This window comes from Engraulis encrasicolus, chromosome 6 (genome assembly GCF_034702125.1).
Source record: "Engraulis encrasicolus isolate BLACKSEA-1 chromosome 6, IST_EnEncr_1.0, whole genome shotgun sequence".
NCBI lineage: Eukaryota > Metazoa > Chordata > Actinopteri > Clupeiformes > Engraulidae > Engraulis > Engraulis encrasicolus.
In genome coordinates this window covers 4,796,555-4,818,581 of record NC_085862.1, presented here as the reverse complement: position 1 = coordinate 4,818,581, position 22,027 = coordinate 4,796,555, and the positions used below count along the sequence as shown (strand labels likewise).

Below are 22,027 nucleotides of genomic sequence, written 5' to 3'. Positions count from 1 at the left end.
TGGGCCTAGGCCTCCAAATATTCTTCACGGCGCTGAAAATTACACTGATTCAGGTAAAACTTCTGTGCTCTGCCATGTGGGAGGCTGAGGCAGTCAAACTTTTCTGTTATTGCTACAGCTCCACCTTTTCCTCTTGGCCAATGCCATGTACGTACTCGCAAACCAAAACACGAGTCAGTGTTTGTTGAACCTGGTGTGTCGGTCTACATATTTGAGACTCAAATGATTCAGAGAGAAACGAGTCTAATGCCTCTTTTCCACTGCCGGTTTTCTGGTAGGCCTACAGCTAGACAACGCGCGACTCTGCAGCCCCTTTTTGCTTTTCGAATAACTTAGACACGACACAGCAGAATCATAGAGCAAAAAGTGGTAGCCGAGTCATGCTGCGTCGAGCTGTAGGCCTACCGGAAAAACGGCAGTGGAAACGAGTCTAAGAGAGAAAAGAGGGCAGTAGGGCTGGTCTGGCAGGGAGGGATTTTGGCTTTTTTTTTACAAGAAGTTTACTCAATGCCCACTTTGAGATCCCCTCACCAGGGGAGGGCCAGTACTACACGCCATCCAAACTCACAACTTCCTGGAGAGCATGAATTAATAAAAAGGAGCGTTTTCACAAGAAGGGAGATGCACAGAAAGAGTCCTCTTTTCCCCCTTCAGTCTCCTTCACAGACACCACTGTTTTCAATGAATAAATGAGTATTTAAATGGCACGAGAGTCCACAGAAATAAGCCTGGCTTTCAGCAGCAGAGACATATTCTGCAGTGAAAAACGGACTAGGTGGGTAAAGCAAAGCACTGAAGACTTCTTTCTTGTTAAGATATTAAGCTGCTGGAATCCAGCCCATTCAGCCAATTGTGTTTTTAGAGTGGCCAAAGTCAATTTGGCAGACTCACACCCCACGCCCGGCCCACAGCTTTTTTCCAGATTCATAGGCAATTTTTCGGGGGCCAAAAAAATTAACGGCTCCAAGTCTCCAACATTACGCCCACACCCCCATAATGTAAGCTTCCCCCCCAGATTGAGAGGTAGTTTTTCGGGGGCCAAAAGAAATTAACGGCTCCAAGTCTCCCACACTTTGATGTATTTGAGTGGGTGAGTGGGTGCGTGGGACGATATGGGCATATTGGCTGATGAATCAGCGGGAGTCTAATCCTTCTGTGATCACCGCGATTATTTTCCCTCAGGACTCAGGAACGCCAGGCAGGGTGGACTACTGCTGCTGCGCCGCCGGGGAGAGACAACCCACTGCAGGAATCCTGCCTGTGTGTCTGTGTGTGTGTGTGCGTGTGCGCGTCTGTCTGTGTGTGTGTGCGCGTGCGCGTCTGTCTGTCTGTCTGTCTGTCTCTGTGTGTATGTGTGTGTGTGTGTGTGTGTGTGTGTGTGTGTGTGTGTGTGTTTTGCGCGCGCATCTGTCTGTCTGTCTGTCGGTCTGTCTGGCGGGCAGGTCTTACTGCTCTTTCATCCCTACACATACCAATCTCCACCAATCCAGATGCAGCGGCAGCCTGCCATGCTGAACACACACACACACACACACACACACACACACACACACATACACACACACACTATCTTTTTTCACTATCCTGCGCCGTTCTGCTCTGCTCAGTTCTGCACAGCTCGACTCTGCTCTGCTCTGCTCTCTGGTTGCCATGGCTCCCTGATCGAGGTCAAGCGGCTCTTTATGAGAGTTGCACGTGCGAGTGGAATCAACAGACACATGCCACACGCCAGCCTGCCAGCCAGCCCTGCCAGCCCGCTTCCCCTGCTTCCCGTGCCCGCCCGCCTGCCTCCCTGCCTGCCTGCCTGCCTCCCCTGCCTGCCTGCCTGCCTGCCTGCCTGCCTGCCTGCCTGCCTGTCTGCCTGCCTGCCTGTCTGTTTCTTCACCTGTCTGCGTGCCTGCATGCCTGCCTGTCTGTCCTCCCGCCTGCCTGCCTGCTTGCCTGCCTGCCTGTCTGCCTGCCTGTCTGCCTGCCTGTCTGCCTGCCTCCCTGCCTGCCTGCCTGCCTGCCTGCCTGCCTGCCTGCCTGCCTGGCTGCCTTCCTGTCTGCCTGCCTGTCCTCCTGCCTGCCTGCCTGCCTCTCCTGCATCCCTGCCTGCCTGCCTCCTGTGCCCGCCTCTCCTCCCTGCCCGCCTACCTGCCTGCCTCGATGCCTCCATCCCTGCCTGCCTGCCTCGATGCCTCCATCCCTGCCTGCCTGCCTTTCCTGCATCCCTGCCTGCCTGCCTCCCCGCCTGCCTCCCGTGCCCGCCTCTCCTCCCTGCCCGCCTACCTGCCTGCCTCGATGCCTCCATCCCTGCCCGTCTCCTTGCCTGCCTTCCTCTCCTGCCTCCCAGCCTTCCTCTCCTGCCTGCCTGCCTGCCTGCCTCCCTCCCTGCCTGCCTGACTCGTCCCTGCCTGCCTGTCTGCATCCCTGCCTGCCTGTCTGCCTCCCTGCCTGCCTACCAGCCTGCCAGCCAGCCCTGCCTGCCCGCTTCCCCTACTTCCCCTGCCCGCCTGCCTCCCGTGCCCGCCTGCCTCCCTGCCTCCATCCCTGCCCATCTCCCTCTCTGCCTGCCTGTTTCCCCTGCCTCGCCTCCATGCCTGCCTCCCCTGCCTCTCCTCCCTCTCCTGCATCCCCGCCTCCCTGCCTGGCTCCCTGCCTGCCAGCCAGCCCTGCCAGCCCGCCTCCCCAGCCCTACCAGCCTGCCTGCTTCTCCTCCCTGCCTGCCTGCCTCCATCCCTGCCTGCCTCCCTGCCTCTCCTCCTGTGCCTTCTTCCCCTGCCTCTCTGCCCGCCTCTCCTCCCCTGCTTGCCTGCCTCCCTGCCTGCCTGCCTGCATCCCCTGCCCACCTGCTTCCCCTCCCTGTCTGCCTGCCTGCTTCCACTCTCTGCCCGCCTCTCCTCCCCTGCTTGCCTGCCTCTCCTCCCTGCCTGCATCCCTGCCTGCCTCCCTGTCTGCCTGCCTGCCTGCTTCCACTTGCCTGTTTTGCCCGCCTGCCTGCCTCCCTGCCTGCCTCCCTCATCCCTACCTCTCCACCTCCTGCCTCCCTAACTGTCTGCCTGCCTGCCTGCCTGCCTGCCTGCCTGCCTGCCTGCCTGCCTGCCTGCCTGCCTGCCTGTTTCCCCTGCCTGCCTGCCTGTTTCCCTCCCAGCCTGCCTGCTTCCCCTGGCTCCCTGTCTGCCTGCCTCTCCTGCCTCCCTGCCTGTTTCCCCTGCCTGCCTGGCTGCCTGTCTGTCTGCCTGCCTGCATCCCTCCCTGCCTGCCTGGCTGCCTGTCTGTCTGCCTGCCTGCATCCCTCCCTGCCTGCCTGCATCCCTCCCTGCCTGCCTGCCTCTCCTGCCTCCCTGCCTGTCTGCCTGCCTGCCTGTTTCCCCTGCCTGTCTGACTGCCTGCATCCCTGCCTGTCTGCCTGCCTGCCTGCTTGCCTGTCAGACTGCCTGCCTGCCTGTCTGACTGCCTTCCTGCTTGCCTGCCTTTCTGCCTGTCTGCCTGCCTGCCTGCCTGCCTCCCTGCATCCCTGCATCCCTAGCCTGTCTGCCTGCCTGCCTGCCTGTCTCCCTGCCTCCCTGCCTCCCTAACTGTCTGCCTGCCTGCCTGCCTGCCTGCCTGCCTGCCTGCCTGCCTGCCTGCCTGCCTGCATCCCTAGCCTCCCCTTGCCTGCTTCCGCTTGCCTGTTTTGCTGAGGTTTCCTATAAGGCTTTTGCAACATGATGACAACAGTGATGATCGCAGGTCTTTAAACTAGACAACAAAAAACAAACAAACAATGTAAACAAACAACAAGGGCCAATGGGGAGATTAGATAACGCTTCCACAGATTCCGCACTTCAAAGCTACGCTATAGCAGATAAATAGAACACAGTACTCTAGTTCGCTAGTGCCACAGTACATTTTGGCTAAAGGCTATCTGCTGATGCAAGAGAGGCAAGATCCATTTCACTTGTCCGGCTTCTTTTTCTGAAATGTGTTTCATTGTACAATCTTGCAACTTTTACAACACACACAGACACACAGACACACACACACACACAGACACAGGCACAGACACAGACACAGACACACACAGACACACACACACACACACACACACACACACACACACACACACACACACACACACACACACACAGGCACACACACACACACACACACACACACACACACACACCAGCAGCCTCTTCAAATTGATTTATATGGGATGCCATGCCACATTTAACTTTCTGATTTTTCAATGCAATGCATACAGTATGCGATCTTATCGATCTAATTTAACAGCCCTTTTAATATAATGTGTAAAATGCAGTGGTGTGAAATGACCACCAGTAGCAGTTTCATGCATTTCATGTTTAATTAATAAAGAGATTACGCTTCATTAACACATTAACACAGTAACTGCTCAGAGACTCCTTGCCCAGTGTGAGGAGGGGGGCCCACAATAACATGTGTTCTGTTGCTCTGGTCGCCCATGGTTACAAGCTCACCTATCCAAAACAATGTCATTGTGCACTAAATCAAAAGACAGACTGCTAGAGCAGTTCGTGCCTTGCAATTTTAATACCGGCCGGCAGACAGAACAAAACAAATGTCTTCAGTCCAATAAGGAAAAAGAAACTGGTCCTTCATTATCCACAAAAGTTTTTTTTCCATCATTATCATCAACATTGTTTGCTCAAGCAGATGTTTGTGCAAGTGGAGCAGAGCTCTGTGTTTAATGTTGACTAAATCAGACCGCTTACGAGCTTTGCTGATCACAGGCCACATGGTCATTTGTCTTAGGCACTGAGTGAACATAACGGATCAGCTGGTAAACAAACGCCATAGATTAGAGGACTGCGTGACTGGGTAATGTATCTGATAGTGCATATGAATTGTAAATCAAGCACAAACTGTTTACGGAGTGGCGGTGACTACAGTAGTACAGTAGTGGAGCAAGGAGAGGGCTTTTGTGATGGCAGCTGCAGATTATGAAAGGAAAGACTAGCATTGGCCCTACCATGGCTAAACGGTAGGGCACTCGTCAGCTATGCGGCTGACACAGGTTCGATTCCGGCCCGGGTCCTTTGCCGGCCCTTCCACGTCTCTCTCTCCCTATGTTTCCTGTCTCTCTCTCAAACTGTCCTGTCACTAATTAAGTTTGAAAGACCACAAATATCTTTAAATAAATAAAAAATTAAACCCTTGCATTAGATTAGAGTATGGTGAATAGGAGAGGCTGGGGGATTAGGTGGTGACTAGCGAGTGTGTGTATCTTCTGTGTATCCGCTGTTGAGTTAGTAAGTACTGCACAGCCGAGTGAGTGAATGCTGACTGGCAAGCAGATGGAGCAGAAGAAATTCAGCGCCGGAAGAGGTTACTCCTTACAACAGGCTCGGCTTTGTTGCTTTGGAATTAAACAAGGGGTCTAATACCGTACGTCTATTTAGTGAAACAGAACAGTATAAAAACAATTTTAAGATCCGAGACAACAAATCAGACTTATGTCTGATTCGCAATTGCTCCTTTGAAAAAAAAACCCTTACTGTAATACACTTTCCCCTTTTATGAATTAGCTGTTACCAGAATGGCAATGACCAAATCGTAATGTATTACTAAAGGCCCTGTGCACTGTCATAGTGGTGTAGTAGTGTAGTAGTAATGTGTTACAAAAGGCCCTGTGCACTGTCATAGTGGTGTAAATACTACTATGGTAGTTATTTTTTTTCAGTGACTATTACAATGTCCCAGTGGTGTGACGGTGTCTGGTAAGGAGCTACACCCTTTGGAGAAGGAGGCGCTAAGTATACCCCCGCAGCCCCTGCGCAGGGGGGCCCATACGAGGCGGGGGGGGGGGGGGGGCACATGGGCCCTTGACTTGAAGAAACGGGCCCCCTCCACATGATATTAGGCCCTCTTTTTTGGCGTTCCGGGGCCCATTCTTGGTAGCTTGCAGGGGGGCCTGAAGTACTTGCGTTACGCCAGTGCCCCAGTATTTGTTCATGGGAGACAAACTTTCTGTAAGCAATAGGGTCATTCCACGCCAAATCAACAAGAGCCCGCGCACTTAGGTCTCAAAAAATTCTGAAAATATTACTGAGTGTACCCATGGTACTTAAGAGAAACACTGTAAATTTATTTGAATGTAAGATGTATACTCTCCATGTTACAGCCAATTTCACTGGGGGAGGGGGGTGCCCATTTTGTTCACACTCTTTTTTTTGTCAAAGTTCACAAGCCCGTAGCTCAAGAACTAAACCATGTAGGAAGCTCAAATTTGGCATGCTGGTACATAGATAGGAATAGTTTGTTGCAAAACTGTCAGTTTTGGTCTGTATGATCCTGCATCGTCATAGCATTCCCTCAAAGATGATACAAATTGTACTGGAGTTTTTGGCTGTGCTCTGTTTAGGCCTTCAGAAGACATATTTGTGCCCAACATAGCCTCATGATTTTTTCCCCATGTAGATACAAGTAGAAACACTCCCATAAAAATCTATAAATAGAAAGGAAACCCCATCAGTGTTTGACCAGAAGACCTCACAAGCCTGACAAATCATTTTGGGTGTCATTTTCAGAGCACCAGAACACCTTGTGGGATTGTCCATAGATTTTTATTTTATTTTTTTCTTCATTCTCCATGAAGTCTTCTTTTTAAAAATGCTAATGAGACTTGTCTTATGTGATGTTTTCATTTTTAATTTCCACCCTGAACATGGGCAAAATGCAAAAAGAGAGCAACATGATTTCGATAACATTTAATGTAAAGACTAAATAATCAAATGCAAATTTTGCCCAGACATGATCACCCAAGAGTCCCTGTGCAGGGGTGCAGGTATCCCTTTCAATTTCAATGATTTCAGGAGCGTTCAATGTGGGAGCAGGTTCGCACACCAAAAGAGACAGTAGGTCAGGCACAAAGAGTCATGTTGTTACTTTTTTTGACCAGCAGATGGCAGCGGAAGAAACGCATAGAAAACATATTGCTCTCAATGTGCAGGTTTCCCATGTTCAGGTTGGAAATTAAACAAGAAAACATCACATAAGACAAGTATCATTGGCATTTTAAAAAAGAAGAATTCATGGAGAATGAAGAAAAAAAATAAAATAAAAATCTGTGGACAATCCCACAAGGGGTTCTGGAGCTCTGAAAATGACACCCAAAATTATTTGTCAGACTTGTGAGGTCTTCTGGTCAAACACTGATGGGGTTTCCTTTCTATTTATAGCTTTTTATGAGAGTGTTCCTACTTGTATCTACAAGGGAAAAACATCAAGAGGCTATGTTGGGCAGAAATATGTCTTCTGAAGGCCTAAACAGAGCACAGCCAAAAACTCCAGTACAATTTGTATCATCTTTGAGGGAATGCTATGACGATGCAGGATCATACAGACCAAAACTGACAGTTTAGCAACAAACTAGTCCTATCTATGTACCAGCATGCCAAATTTGAGCTTCCTACATGGTTTAGTTCTTGAGCTACTGGCTTGTGAACTTTGACAAAAAAAAAGAGTGTGAACAAAATGGGCACCCCCCTCCCCCAGTAAAATTGGCTGTAACACGGAGAGTATACATCTTACATTCAAATAAATCTACAGTGTTTCTCTTAAGTACCATGGGTACACTTGGTAATATTTTCAGAATTTTTTGAGACCTAAGCGTGTGGGCTCTTGTTGATTTGGCGTGGAATGACCCAATAATACTTTCTTCTATCAGTGAGTGCTGTCTAACCCAGGTGAAAAAGTGGTTCAATTTAGTACAATAAAAGCATGACTGAAGTGTACTTAGCATGTTAAAAGTGCACTCTTGCTTTTTGTGCTAAGAAAAAGTATGTTTACAATATGCTTATTTAAAGTGTACTTAAAATTAGATGTAATTAAGTTGCTCTCAAAGAAAGTACACTTAGCGAACCATATTTCAAGTGGACTTCTAAGATGTTTGGCTAAAGTGTATTTAGAGGAATATACTAATAGTGTTCTAATAGTGAACTTACTAAAAGTGTATTTTTTAATAACATATTGCAATTGTACTTTTTTAAAGTGCAATATGATTACACTTTACCCAAATGTCTTCTAAGTGTGATTTTCTATAGTGCGCTTTAAAGTAAATCGCTTTAACATATTGCAAGTACACTTTTTCTAAGTGCACCATGATTGTACTTCACCCAAATATCTTCAAAGTGTACTTACACAAAGTGCATTTACCCATCATGCACCATCATACATGTCCCATCATGCAATGCACTTCTTGGAGCTAAATTTCTCAAACAGAAAGCCATTTATCCTGAAGAAATATTTTTGGTTTGCATGAAAATATTACTCATTGTTATATTCTGTGTTTATTGTAGGAGTTTTAACATTTTAAAGTGGTACACAAAAAATGACCATGTTCCCACCGTCAGTATGGTGATCACGTATATGTTCTGGTATATATAAGCTCACACTTCCCATGATACCTTGGTGGGAGGTAAGTTGGAACTAGTTGTTCAAACAAAGAAAAAGGAGTTATTATCAGTGAGAAAATGTAGTGATCAACAACAGGACAGTGGAACAAGATTGAAACAAAGTGATATGTGTACGGTATCACTACTGTGACATGTGTCTGTGTGTAATGTGCAAGCTCTGAGGACCAGCATGGATTGTAGTATTACATTTATATTATTTCATGTACTTGGGAGAGTACTGTAAATATACTTCAAGCATACCTGTTATATATTTACAATACTTAATATGATATACTTTTTACATACTTAAAATGTTCCAATGTAGTCCAAAGAAGCATGAAGTTAATATACTTTTATTGAACTTCTAGTAACAATAAAATGTTATAGAAGTGTACTCAAGCACACTCTTAATGACATACGAATGCATGAAAAGCGTGTTTGGAGCATACTTTCAAAAGTATGCTTGTAGTGCACTTAAAGTTGTCCAAAAGCGGTGCCAATTTAGCATCCTCAGTGTGCTGCAAGTGTGCTGAAGTACTGCTTTAGTAGTGCTTCAGCGCACTAATAGTGCAATGAAGCGCACTTTAAATCGCCGAAAATAGTACACTTTGTACTAAGTACGGTCAAAAAAAGTACACTTTAAGTATATGGGTTTTTCACCTGGGAAGGCTTCACACTAAGCCTCCTGCAGATCACACAGGGCAAAGGAAGCTATAGAGGAGGCCAGGGGCGCTGACAGCTTTGGAGGGGCCTGGGACAAGATCATCTGAAAGGGCCCCCCCAAACTAACTACAGACAACTCAAGATATAATTGGGACTCTATGCATCATCAGCTTGCACGTGCATCACGGTGGGACAGACATCACTGGAAAGGAGAGTCTGGAGCACACTGCAGCTTAGTTTTCAAGACTTAATGTTGTGCACACACCCGACTAACGTTTCAGTGTTGTTACACCTTCCTCAGAGACTCTGAAGAAGGTGTAGCAACACCGAAACGATAGTCGTATGTGTGCACAAAATAAAGTCTCGAAAACTAAGCTGCAGTGTGCTTCTACAGACAACTCAATTCTGTGTCCCCTCTCTCCCTGGGCCCGGGACAAGTGACTCGTTTGTCCACCCCTGTCAGCTTCCCTGCAAAAGGCAAGTAATTGAGAACGGTGGCCTACCACAGGAATGGTGGGCAGTGCCCAACACCTTGCCTCTTCTCTTCGCTTCTATTCTCTACTCCTCTTCTCCACTCCCTTCTTCTCTTTTTTTTCGCAAGTGTTTTTCCATGACCCGCCAGCGCCAGGACAGGGCGGCATAGTTAGACGCGTCTCGTTCTTTGACAACGCGGCCTTGGCCTCCGCCCAACAGGGCACAGGGTGGAGAGGCTCCGGTAACGTACTCCCTCTCATGTCAGGTCTGATGCAGCTCGCCACGGCTCCTTAACTTTTTCAGCAGGGAGGACTTGCCTGGTTATCATAGACTTGCAATCGCAATTCAAAGGTGTTGCGTCACTAGGAGAGTGCAGCCTGGCTAGGGAAAGACCCCCTATTGGAATTTGGAATATTTTCGCCTAGGCATATTTTTGTCCATTAACTTAATATTTCTCGATTTTCCATTAATATTTTGTCCGCTAATATTGCTAGAAATACACAGTACAGCAAATACAGTACATCTATTAACCATACAAGTGAATACTCTTACTGACCAAATGATGGAATCATGTGAGCGGTTAACCTATAGATTTCCCTTTTTTTATGCAATGTCCCTTTTGTCCGTGACCCCGCACGAAAAAAAACCCACCCCCACCCCCACCCCCCTAGGGGTCCCGACTCCTAGAATGGGAACCACTGCCCTAGAGTGCGTTACATTATGCGACCTTGCCTCCTCCACTTGTGCTTGTCTCGTACCAGGAAGTAATGTCATGATGACATCACTGACCACAGCATTATATTTCAATATCTTGCAGAAGCTCAATTGTGTAAGGCCTTCTTCTCATTTGCCATTGGGATGGTGAATGAAAAACAGTCCCTCAAAAGTTGTTGTGGCTAGGCTGACAGCTGGGAAACTTTCGGTTCGGTTTCTCCACGGAGGTGGGGCGAGGAGACGAGCACAAGTGGAGGAGGCAAGGTCGCATATTGTAACGCACTCCTAGTNTCTCTCGTCTCCACTTCATCCCTCCTGCTCCTCCAGAGAGGCTGGGTGCCCAGTGCCCACACACACATATAATTAGGGTCCCATGGAACCGCAACATTAATGCTCTTGAAGACGTTTACACATTCCTGCCAATTACACACACAAACAACAACAAGGGCACCACATTCCAGAGTTCCGCAGACAGAACATGAGGGCGGCCATTAAAGTGATGTAGTTTTGGAGAGATGTGTTAAAGCTTTTTAATTAAGATCACACCCTGGGCCTCCTCCTACGAGGTACTGGTGTTTCACAACAACAACACTGTTCATTTGGTTGCGAAAAGTGCCAAACAAGCTCCGGATGTAAGCAAGTCTCTAAACGCAAACAGCAACAAAATCTCCCCTGAGAGGGGAATGATATTGTGTGGATCTTGGCTTCAAGTTCAAATTAGAGGGCTGTAAGTGGTAGCTTCTAAAACCAAATTTCAGACACGTCTAGGCTTGCCGTCTGCCATTTTCCAAATTACGAGCCTCCATTCAAACCCAGCTTATCAGCCTCAGGATTTAAAGCTTGTTGCAGCTGACAGTTACTTACCATCAAGCTTTCATTACACCACTCGATTCCCATCACTTCTTCTACCAAAGACATACAATGTAGTACGAAATTATACACAGGGTTGTCAACAGGGTTGTCAGGTTCACGCTGTGTGCATGTGAATACTGTATGCAGCACTCTTTATGCCAGTGATTTTCAACCTATGGGCTGGGGCCCACTGGTGGAAGGTATTCCAAGTGGGCCTTGAAATCATTTTCTACAAATTATTATCATATTTTGGTATGTGTTGCTATTGATTTATTTGAGTTGTATTCTTTATTGGGTCAGAAGAGGGCCCTGAACATTTGTGACAATTTCGAGTGGGCCCCACGTTGGAAAAGGTTGGGAACCCCTGCTTTAGGCTACATCTAAAAGGCTCCAATGGACCACAGTGCATTGAATGGGGACTACCAGGGGCAGTTGGGGATGCTTACAAAGGCATTTTGACAACACCAATTCATCCATCACGATGGGACTATTTTGAAAACAATATATAGCCTTTAAATCACCATCCATTCTCCCACATGACAATGCACGCTGGATTCTCTGTTATTATGTGCTCTAGGGGTGAGTTGGAAAGCAAGAGGTTCAAACACCTATGCCGTTTAGGTCGTTCTAAACCAATGGGCTTGACATATAAGCTTGTTATACGTGACAGCTGGAAGCAAGGTGAGAGGCTTTGCACTGTCAGAGTAATTGCCATATAGCCTTTGGCTGAGAGCTGCCGCTCCGCTGTTAGGTTCCAACCAAGCAACCAGCAGAACTCGCACGGTGGGCTGCTTGTTATGCTAGCCTAGCAATCTAGGATTCTCACAGCTCTCACAGTCTAAACACTCCTGTTCCAAAAACATTTTCATATTCCATCCAATTTTTTTTATTAACCATTGTGTAACTGTATAAATAATGTATCAGAGTATCAGATCACAAAGTAATGAAAAGCCGTCTCAACAGTGACATGAACCTTCTTAACATTTGACATAGGAGTCAAAAGAAGGGCAGTGGACTGGGCAGACCTCATGGCGGATGGACGGGCGGATGGTACGGTCGCCACGGCGGCGCCCACCCAAATCACTCTAATGATTAATCCTCCTGGATTAAGGCCATACTAGAGCATGCTGCGGCCCGGCCTCGCCTCGCCTCGCCAGGTGCCCGTAATCTGCTTCATCTGGCTAAACAAAGCCCAAACATGACACAGCAACAAACCAACTCCTTCCAGGCTGCACTCACTCACTGCAACACCAACAGCAACACCAACGGAAACAGCAACAATAAAATAGAAGCACTCAGAGAGCGCAAACCTCTGACAAGGCCATGGGGTTACACACTCATTTTTTCATTTCAAGTCTTTCTCTTGTTTTTTTTTGTGTTAAAAACTAGAATGTCAAAATTCGCCCTATCCCGCAATGGTGAAGATTTTTTTTTTATTATTATTCCTGGACCCGGATCATGATCCGGACCACCACCAAAATTGAATCAGTTGTTCATTTTGTAGTTTCCAACAACTCCACAAAATTTTATCAAAATCCGTTCATAACTTTTTTTTGAGTTATCCTGCTGACACACAAACAAACCAACGTGACCCGAAAACATTACCTCCTTGGCCAGAGAACAGGGCAGGGCAGGGCAGAGCAGTGGCCCAATTTTGACAGGCCCAATGGGAGAGGATATACTTTTAAAAAAAAAAGTTTTTTTTGGCCTTTTTGACTTTATTTATGACAGTACAGTCGGAGAGAGACAGGAAACGAATGGGGAGAGAGAGAGAGAGAGAGATGGGGAAGGATTGGCAAGTGATCTGGGCTGGAATCGAACTGGGGTCTCCAGCGTAGCAGCCCAGTGTCCTACCATTACAGCTACCGTACAGCAAGAGCAGGGAGAGGAAATACTTCAATCATTAGTTTGGTCTGGGGTGAGTTTCTCAAAAGAGAAGTTGTTAGCCTGTTAGCAAGTTCGGTAGTTACCAATGGGAAAATGCATTGAAAACAACAAAGTAGCTAATGTAGTACGCAACTTTGGTTTTGAGAAATTCACCCCTGGTGTGGTGTGGAGTGGTGCGGTGCTTAATCACAGATAGGAGGACCTTATCCCTCCCCTCCCTATCGAGAACACACCCAATGTAGCGTGTGCTAGTGTGAATGTCAATTTCTGTGTTTTATGTTTTATGTTTATGTGTTTGTTTTTCTTTGCTGATGTGCCTGACTGTCTCATGTCTGGTGCCAGCGAGTGTAATGCAAGTACAATTGCCCCACGTGGAGAAATAAAAGCTCTAACTAACTAACTAACTATCTAACTGCTCTCCCTCCTCTCCCAGTCTGAGCTAGTTTCTGGAGCCGCCGTCTCACTCCCTCTTCCGAGCCCTGCTCCTGGCCCCTACAATCAGCCCCTGCCACTGCCCACCACCCCCGTACTCGTGCCCGTCCACCCACAGAGCGAGAGAGAGAGAGAGAGAGCCTGAGTCACGAATGTGCAGTGAAGCCAGAAGCCAGGCTGAGCTGAGCTCCCGTCCCGTGCCGGATCCGCTATGGAACAAAAAACAAAAAAACAATGGTGCGTGTGGTGCTGTAATGTATGCACACACACACACACACACACACACGCACACGCACGCACGCACGCACACACGCACACACACACACACACACACACACACACACACACACACACACACACACACACACACACACACACTGTGCACACTGTGCTGCTTGCTCGCTTTGCTTCACTTCACCACCCACTCTCTCACCTTCACGTGCCTGTGTAAAATTCCCATGGCTGCCTAATTACAACACCCCCCCCCCCCCCCTCCACTTCCACCGCCGAACTCCACTTCTCCAGCTAGATTGTTTTACCTGAGCAGAGCAGAGCAGAGCAGAGGGGTGCTTACATGTGTATTCATTGAGCACAGGGAGGGTAGCGGAGACTTTCTCACCATTTAGCTCTAGCTGTCATGGGAGCGAAAAAGGTCAAAGGCATGGCTTTTTGGGAACACGGCTGACTCACGGAGCGAAACGAATGACATGGCTGTTGTTTCTGCTCCACCCACTCCACACCACCCCGCCTCAACCCACCGAGGGACAAAGGGGTCAGTTTACCCAGGCCCAGGGAGAGGGGTGGAGGTCAAAATTGGGTCCTCATTACATTGTGTGCATAGGACTGGGGGTCCTTTCAAATGACTTTGTCACAGGCCCGCCACAAGCCGTTAGCAGCCCCAACTCCACCCACCCCCAGGCTAATAACTGCGCTTCATCCTTCATCAGTACTGAGAGGCCTGTAAAAGCACCATGCCTCATGCCTCATGCCTCGGGGTGGGCAAGCCAAGGGGCCTGTCATTAGCTCACGCTACAAGATGAGGACGAGTCAAGGTGGCCACGACCATCTCATCCCAGATGACTAAGTACAGGACACACACAGTCAGGGGGTAAGCTTATTTCTCAAAGTGAAGGCAGAGATATTCTAGACAGAGATACGTCATTGGTTCTTTTCCGGTATCCACTTTATGTCGGGTGAACGCCCCTTTACGAGACCTTCGGAGTCCTTAGATTGAGAATAAATGAAGTCCCCTTAGCGCTGTAGATAGCGGTAGCGCACGTCTTGTGCAAACACCACGAAAAGAGAAGAAGAAGGAGGGACAACACCCCCTAAGGAGACCCAACTTCAGCACACGCTTTAGCATTGAGTGGGCGTGTTTTGATTCCTCTTGATTCAAATTCCACCCTCTTTGGTGAAGTGCTCTAGACTCGTTAGAGTGAGTAACCCATTCTTCGCTGATTTCACCAAGGAGTATCCGATAACTATTTCTTAGTGTAATCGGATACTCCTTGGTGAAATCTAGGAAAAATGGGCGTCACTCGCTCTAGCAAACCAGAACACTTCACTTTGAGGAACACCCAATGACTCAATGTGGGGAGTGTAGCTCTTAGGAGATGCCTGGGAGTGGATGGAAGTGGGAACACCCTTTGCCCATGCTGAAAGCCTGAGCTGGTTTGCCCAAAGTGCAAAAGAGAGAAAAAAAGAGACTGTGATAGCCGATAGCTCATATCCTGACACACTCTCCTCTCCCCTTCCATCCCCTCCCCTCCCGGCGAGAGGGTTTCTGCCCTGGCAGAGGTGCCATGCTGGAGTACATGAGGAGAGTTCCATCGGCACCCTCGTCTTCGGGCATGGTGGAGCTAAAATAAGCATAGCAGGCCCAGGGGCTGAGGAGGGAGGAGAAGGGGGTGCAGGGGACTATTATGCAATTCTGGCTTATGCCGTTTTATTCTTTCTTTCTTTCTTTCTTTCTTTCTTTCTTTCTTTCTTTCTTTCTTTCTTTCTTTCTTTCTTTCTTTCTTTCTTTCTTTCTCAGCAGCAAAGCAAATCTGAAGATGGATTAACAGTAGAGTGGTAATCCCACCTAACCTTTCCCATCTATGGCTGAAGTGTCCTTGAGCAAGAAGGCACCTAACCACACATCGCTATAGGGACTGAGACCAATACCCTGATAAATTATAATTGTAATTCGCTTTGGATAAAAGTGTCATCTAAGTGTAATTTAATGTAATGTTATCATACGTATATTTGCATGATGCAAAGCGCTGAGCAAGGTGAATATTGACCCTTTTTTCATGAAATGGTAGCATATGAGAGGAATAAACAGTGCGTGACCAGACCAATTCAGCAAGTAAGGAAGGGTGTAAAATGGTGTCGTGGATGGCTGACGTAAGGGGTGGGAAGCATATAGCCTGATGTAATAAGCTGGGATGATTTCACCACCTCCGACTGCAGATTCATTTCAAGTGAATTGAGACACTTTGGGGCCGAGCGACGCAGATTTCAATTTAACTTCGTGAGCCTTTTTACTAGTGGCAACGTAGAACCCCTGAGGTACATTTGCACGAATCTAGCATCAACATTAAAAGTGTTATGCTGTTTTTATTCTTTCCTTCTTTCTCACTAGCAAAGCAAATCTGAAGATGGATTAACAGTAGAGTGGTAATCCAACCTGACCTTTCCCATCTATGGCTGAAGTGTCCTTGAGCAAGGAGGCACCTAACCACACATCGCTATAGGAACTATGACCAATACCCTGATAAATTATAATTGGGTCATTCCATGCCAAATCAACAAGTGCCCGCGCACTTAGGTCTCAAAAAATTCTGAAAATATTACCAAGTGTACCCATGGTACTTAAGAGAAACACTGTAAATTTATTTGAATGTAAGATGTATACTCTCCGTGTTACAGCCAATTTTAATGGGGGAGGGGGGTGCCCATTTTGTTCACACTCTTTTTTTTGTCAAAGTTCACAAGCCCCTAGCTCAATAACTAAACCATGTAGGAAGCTCAACTTTGGCATGCTGGTACATAGATAGGAATAGTTTGTTGCTAAACTGTCAGTTTTGGTCTGTATGATACTGCATTGTCATAATATTCCCTCAAAGATGATACAAATTGCACTGGAATTTTTGGCTGTGCTCTGTTTAGGCCTTCAGAAGACATATTTGTGCCCAACATAGCCTCTTGATTTTTCTCCCTTGTAGAGACAAGTAGGAACACTCTCATAAAAAGCTATAAATAGAGAGGAAACCCCATCAGTGTTTGAAAAGAAGACCTCACTAGTCTGACAAATCATTTTGGGTGTCATTTTCAGAGCTCCAGAACCCCTTGTGGGATTGTCCGCAGATTTTTATTTTATTTTTTTCTTCATTCTCCATGAATTCTTCTTTTAAAAAATGCCAATGAGACTTGTCTTATGTGATGTTTTCTTTTTCAATTTCCAACCTGAACATGGGCACCATGCACATTGAGAGCAATATGTTTTCTATGCGTTTCTTCCGCTGCCATCTGCTGGTCAAAACAAGTAACAACATGACTCTTTGTGCCTGACCTACTGTCTCTTTTGGTGTGCGAACCTGCTCCCACATTGAACGCTCCTGAAATCATTGATTTTGAAAAGGGGTACCTGCACCCCTGCACAAGGACTCTCGGGTGATCATGTCTGGGCAAAATTTGCATTTGATTATTTAGTCTTTACATTAAATGTTATAGAAAACATGTTGCTCTCTTTTTGCATTTTGCCCATGTTCAGGGTGGAAATTAAAAACGAAAACATCACATAAGACAAGTCTCATTGGCATTTTTAAAAAGAAGACTTCATGGAGAATGAAGAAAAAAATAAAATAAAAATCTGTGGACAATCCCACAAGGTGTTCTGGTGCTCTGAAAATGACACCCAAAATGATTTGTCAGACTTGTGAGGTGTTCTTGTCAAACACTGATGGGGTTTCCTTTCTATTTATATATTTTTATGGGAGTGTTTCTACTTGTATCTACAAGGGAAACAAATCATGAGGCTATGTTGGGCACAAATATGTCTTCTGAAGGCCTAAACAGAGCACAGCCAATAACTCCAGTACAATTTGTATCGTCTTTGAGGGAATGCTATGACGATGCAGGATCATACAGACCAAAACTGACAGTTTAGCAACAAACTATTCATATCTATGTACCAACATGCCAAATTTGAGCTTCCTACATGGTTTAGTTATTGAGCTAGGGGCTTGTGAACTTTGACAAAAAAAAAGAGTGTGAACAAAATGGGCACCCCCCTCCCCCAGTAAAATTGGCTGTAACACGGAGAGTATACATCTTACATTCAAATAAATTTACAGTGTTTCTCTTAAGTACCATGGGTACACTTGGTAATATTTTCAGAATTTTTTGAGACCTAAGTGCACGGGCACTTGTTGATTTGGCGTGGAATGACCCAATTGTAATTCGCTTTGGATAAAAGTGTCATCTAAGTGAAATTTAATGTAACGTAATCATAATATTGACATGATGCAAAGCACTGAACATGGAATATAATAACACTGAATATGGAACAACAATTTGACCCTTTTTCACGAAATTGTGACATATAAGAGGAATATCCAGTACGTGACCGGACCAATTCAGCAGGTAAGGAAGGGTGTAAAATGGTGTCGTGGATGGCTAAGGTAAGGGGTGGGAAGCATGTAGCCTAATGTAATAAGTTAGGAGGATTTCACCATAGTCATTTCTCGTGAAATCAGACACTTCAGGCCCGAGCGACGCGGATTTCAATTTAACTGAGTGTGCCTTTTTACTAGTGGCAACGTAGAACCCCAAAAGGTACGTTTGCATGAATCTGGCATGAAAATTAAAAATGTTTTTTACACATACAGTATTACAAATGTGTCCGATTTCACGTGAAATTAACAAATAGCCTAAAGCATTTGACATACAAATTCAGTATGGTTGGAGACTTCGACACAGTCCCTGCATTAATTTAATCTTTTCTTGTTGAGTTTATGAACAAAACAGAGGAATGGCGAAACAAAACCTTATTGGGCTTAGAATAATACATGAAAAGGTCATATGGAAATGTGTCTTATGGAAACAACATCTCATTTTACAGACCTCCATAACATATTCTCCAGTGTTTACATTAAACAACACCACAGCTGAGGCGTTTCTCTGTAAATGCAGTTATCCATGTGATCTCCACAGATTGGTGTTTTACCTACACCTTAGTGTTTACAGAACTGAAAATCATGACACAAGACAAGAATAGAAACAGTAGTACGCATCAATGTACACAAGTCACATAAAAGGATGGCCAGCCAGTACTGAAAACACCAAATCGGACAAACGAGAACCGAGACCTTGAAGGCATTCAGTGCCCACCTGCCATACTGAGCAGAGAGGGGCTTTAGATTGGGCACAAGACGAGCGCTATCGAGGCAAAAATGTTTTGACGTCAGCGGTTTCAAACAGCCAGTATACAGAATGGAGAGACAACAGCCCGAGCCATAGGTAACAAGACCCTGACCCACTGACTATAAACAGATTCTGAAGAGAGTCTCTTTAGAGACTAACCTTGTGTGAATAAATTCATTGCATTTATACATTTTATGAAAATAAACAAGGACCTATATGTATAAATTCAAATGGATATATTTTCATAAAATGTATAAATGCAATGAATTTATTCACACCTTTTTGTTGCAACACTAGTAGTATACCATAAACAAAGCAAATCAACCATTTCACCAATGCATATACTCAGGGCCACTGACAGCTTTAGATGGGTCCAGGACAAAGCTATCTGAGAGGGCCCCGCCACCAGGGCTGAATTAATGCACAGGCTAGATATGGCTGCAGCCTAGGGGTCCCCACCTGCCAGGAGGCAATATTGAAAATTCATGTGTCTTATTGAGTACAGTTGGTAGACAAGTTATCCTTAATTCCTAGCTTGTAATTATGACACTGTCTATGTAAATTTGTCAGCGAAATTTGCCTCCAGGGGGGCCCCAAAGCAAACCATAGCCTAGGGGCCCCAGGCCATCTTAACCCGGCCTTGCCCGCCACCCAATTCATACAATGTAATGAGGATAGAGGACTGGGTCCCATCTCTCCCTGGGCCTGGGGCAAGTGGTCAGTTCACCCACCCATACCCCCCCCATAAGCTGCCCTGCATATATTACACTAACAACAACAAGTAAACAAATTGTGAGCCGAGTGAGTCGAGACAGTAAACAAAAACAAATCACAAGGAATTATGCTCATTCCCTCCACATGTAATCAGCCTAGCGGCTAGCTCCTTAGCCTACAGTAATGCGTGGGTGGGGTGGGCAGCATATTGTGAGGGATGGAACGGTTGCAGACAGTGTGATGACCTTGAAAGAGAGAGAGAGAGAGCCATTCAGTAATTGCTGGAGCTTGGATGGCAGCCGCTGAAGTAAAAAGAGGCTTAGTTGCATACTCAAGCTTTTAAAGAAATCATTTAAGCTTGGGGGTTGTAATGATGGGTCTGGACCAACGGTTCACAGTGTAAGAGTCACTATGCCTAATTCGTTTTTAAACAAAATAAAATGAATGTTTAATCAAAGTATATCCCATGTTTATTTCTTAAAACTTAGGCCGTACCCCCTTACCAGACATCGCCCTGCCACTGGGACGTTGTGATAGTCACTGAAAAAATGGAACTACCATTGCTATGACAGTGCATAGGGCCTTTAGTAATATATTACCACTTGGTCATTGACATTCTGGAAATAGCTCATTTATAACAGGGGTAGTGTCTGTAAGGGTATTGTCAAGACAAACTTGTCTGTTCACTATTTGACTCTGGCTCTGAGGTGCAAGGTTAGAAACGAAGCCCTCTTTATCATAAAGGTAAACACTCTTTGGGTCTGATGTCCATAGTAAGCTATATATAGGACCTACATCTTAAAATCAGATATTGGATGGATTATCATGAGGAGAGGGGAGGGGGGGGGGATTTAAGCATCTTCTTCAGCTTATGACTAGTTGCATTACAGGGGAAAACACAAAACACATAAAACACAGTATTTGGGGAACTTTGGGTCCAACATAGTAATCACCCCATCAGCATGTTTAATCCTTCAGCTAGACTGAGGATTAAAAAATAACATAAAACTTCCCAAATGTAGTGGTCCCAGAACTGGGTTTTTGGGGGCAACATATGGTATGGCACATGGGAAAGAGGTCAACAGACACTACAGGAGAAGTGGATTAGGTGTCTTCCATTCCACATCATACTGTGTGGTGCTGCATAATGTTCACTGAAGCCAGTGGTAAACAAATCTCCTATTGCTTGCAGGCATATCGACTGCAAACCAGTTAAGCAGCTTCAGCAAAAGGAAACGTAAGGGGGAGAAATCGCTATGATAATTCCCAATACGCTGACACATTTGTGATGTGGACGATACAGCAAAACAGGGCGCGTGCAACTCAGGCTTGCTACCACGGTCAGTGAGGTGTTTATCGCAATAGGATACAATGGCAGCTTTTAACAAGGTTAGCGTTGTCTCCTGGTTCACGTGAGGGCTGCTCTCCGGTTACAATTGTCATCCTTGTGTAACATGTTTTGGAACTAGATCCGCACGTAACGCATCGAAAAACATAGCAATGCGATCCATCGATAGAATGCGTAATGTATTTGGTATTGAAGAAGGTACGACTGTTTTCAGATGCACTGACAGCTTACCTCCCGTTTGACAGCTAAGTTGACTAGCCCGATAGAGCTAGCTAGCCTGACAGTGACTGGGCTAGCCAATGTTAGCAGCTGCTGGGGCGTAAAGGTTACCCTTTGAAACGAATATCTGCCACAAATAAAGATAAAGCATGCATTCATACAAAAATTACCTATCTCGCAGGCCTCCATCCCAAAACCGACACCGATGACCGTTTCCGTGTCATCGGATGCTGCGGCCCCGGATAACGGACTGGCATCTCCGACCTCAGACAGGCTAGCCGCTCCCTCGGCTTCCATTCAGAATTCCTGGTGTAAAAAGAAGCACGATTCCCCCAGAATACAGTCCACCTTTTTGAGATCCTTGTAAAGAACCGTCTTCCCAATCTACGTGAGCGAAAACACGTGAGACGACAGCAAAAAGACGTGTGTGGGCTGCCGTCGTCTTCTCATCGGTGCTACGGGGGTACAATTTAGTGCATCACTTCTTGCCTTCCTCGGTATTTGCGATCAGCTGCTGGCTGCTGTACTGGAACGGGAGGGATGGATGTGACGGATTCCTAGCTGTGAGTGCTCCCTATTGGTACCACGTCACGTATCCTCCAAAACGTGACGCTGCTTGCTTGGCAATGGCAACCTTGGAAAATTGTGGACCTTGGAAAATTGTGGATTACATTAGGCTAATGCAGTGCTATGCAATCTTTTTTCCTTCAGATGTGAGCAGTAGGTCTTAGACAGGTTCATGCATTTAATTTCATCCAGCGTCCCATGACCATAACCTCTACAAAATTACAACTGACGTGGTAACCATCCTTAGACACTGCCATGGCCACATCTAGGCCTATCCAAAAATCATAATTTCCCTTTTTTGGTTCAACAACAACTAAAATGGAATGGTGCGAGTTCCACAATTAAACAG

The 22,027-nt window shown here is 46.1% G+C and overlaps 1 protein-coding gene across 2 annotated transcripts in view; it reads right to left on the bottom strand.

Annotated features, from left to right (window-relative positions):
* Nucleotides 1-22,010, bottom strand: part of pip5k1ca (phosphatidylinositol-4-phosphate 5-kinase, type I, gamma a) — a 77,728-nt gene extending 55,718 nt beyond the window's left edge. The window contains exon 1 of one of the 2 annotated variants that reach the window (XM_063200499.1): nt 21,282-22,010. In XM_063200499.1, coding sequence (XP_063056569.1) covers nt 21,282-21,408 — 127 coding nt within the window. In that variant the 5' untranslated portion in view covers nt 21,409-22,010. The remainder of the gene's footprint in view (nt 1-21,281) is intronic. The other variant, XM_063200500.1, reaches the window with a different exon arrangement.
* Between the last annotated feature and the right edge of the window lie 17 nt (nt 22,011-22,027).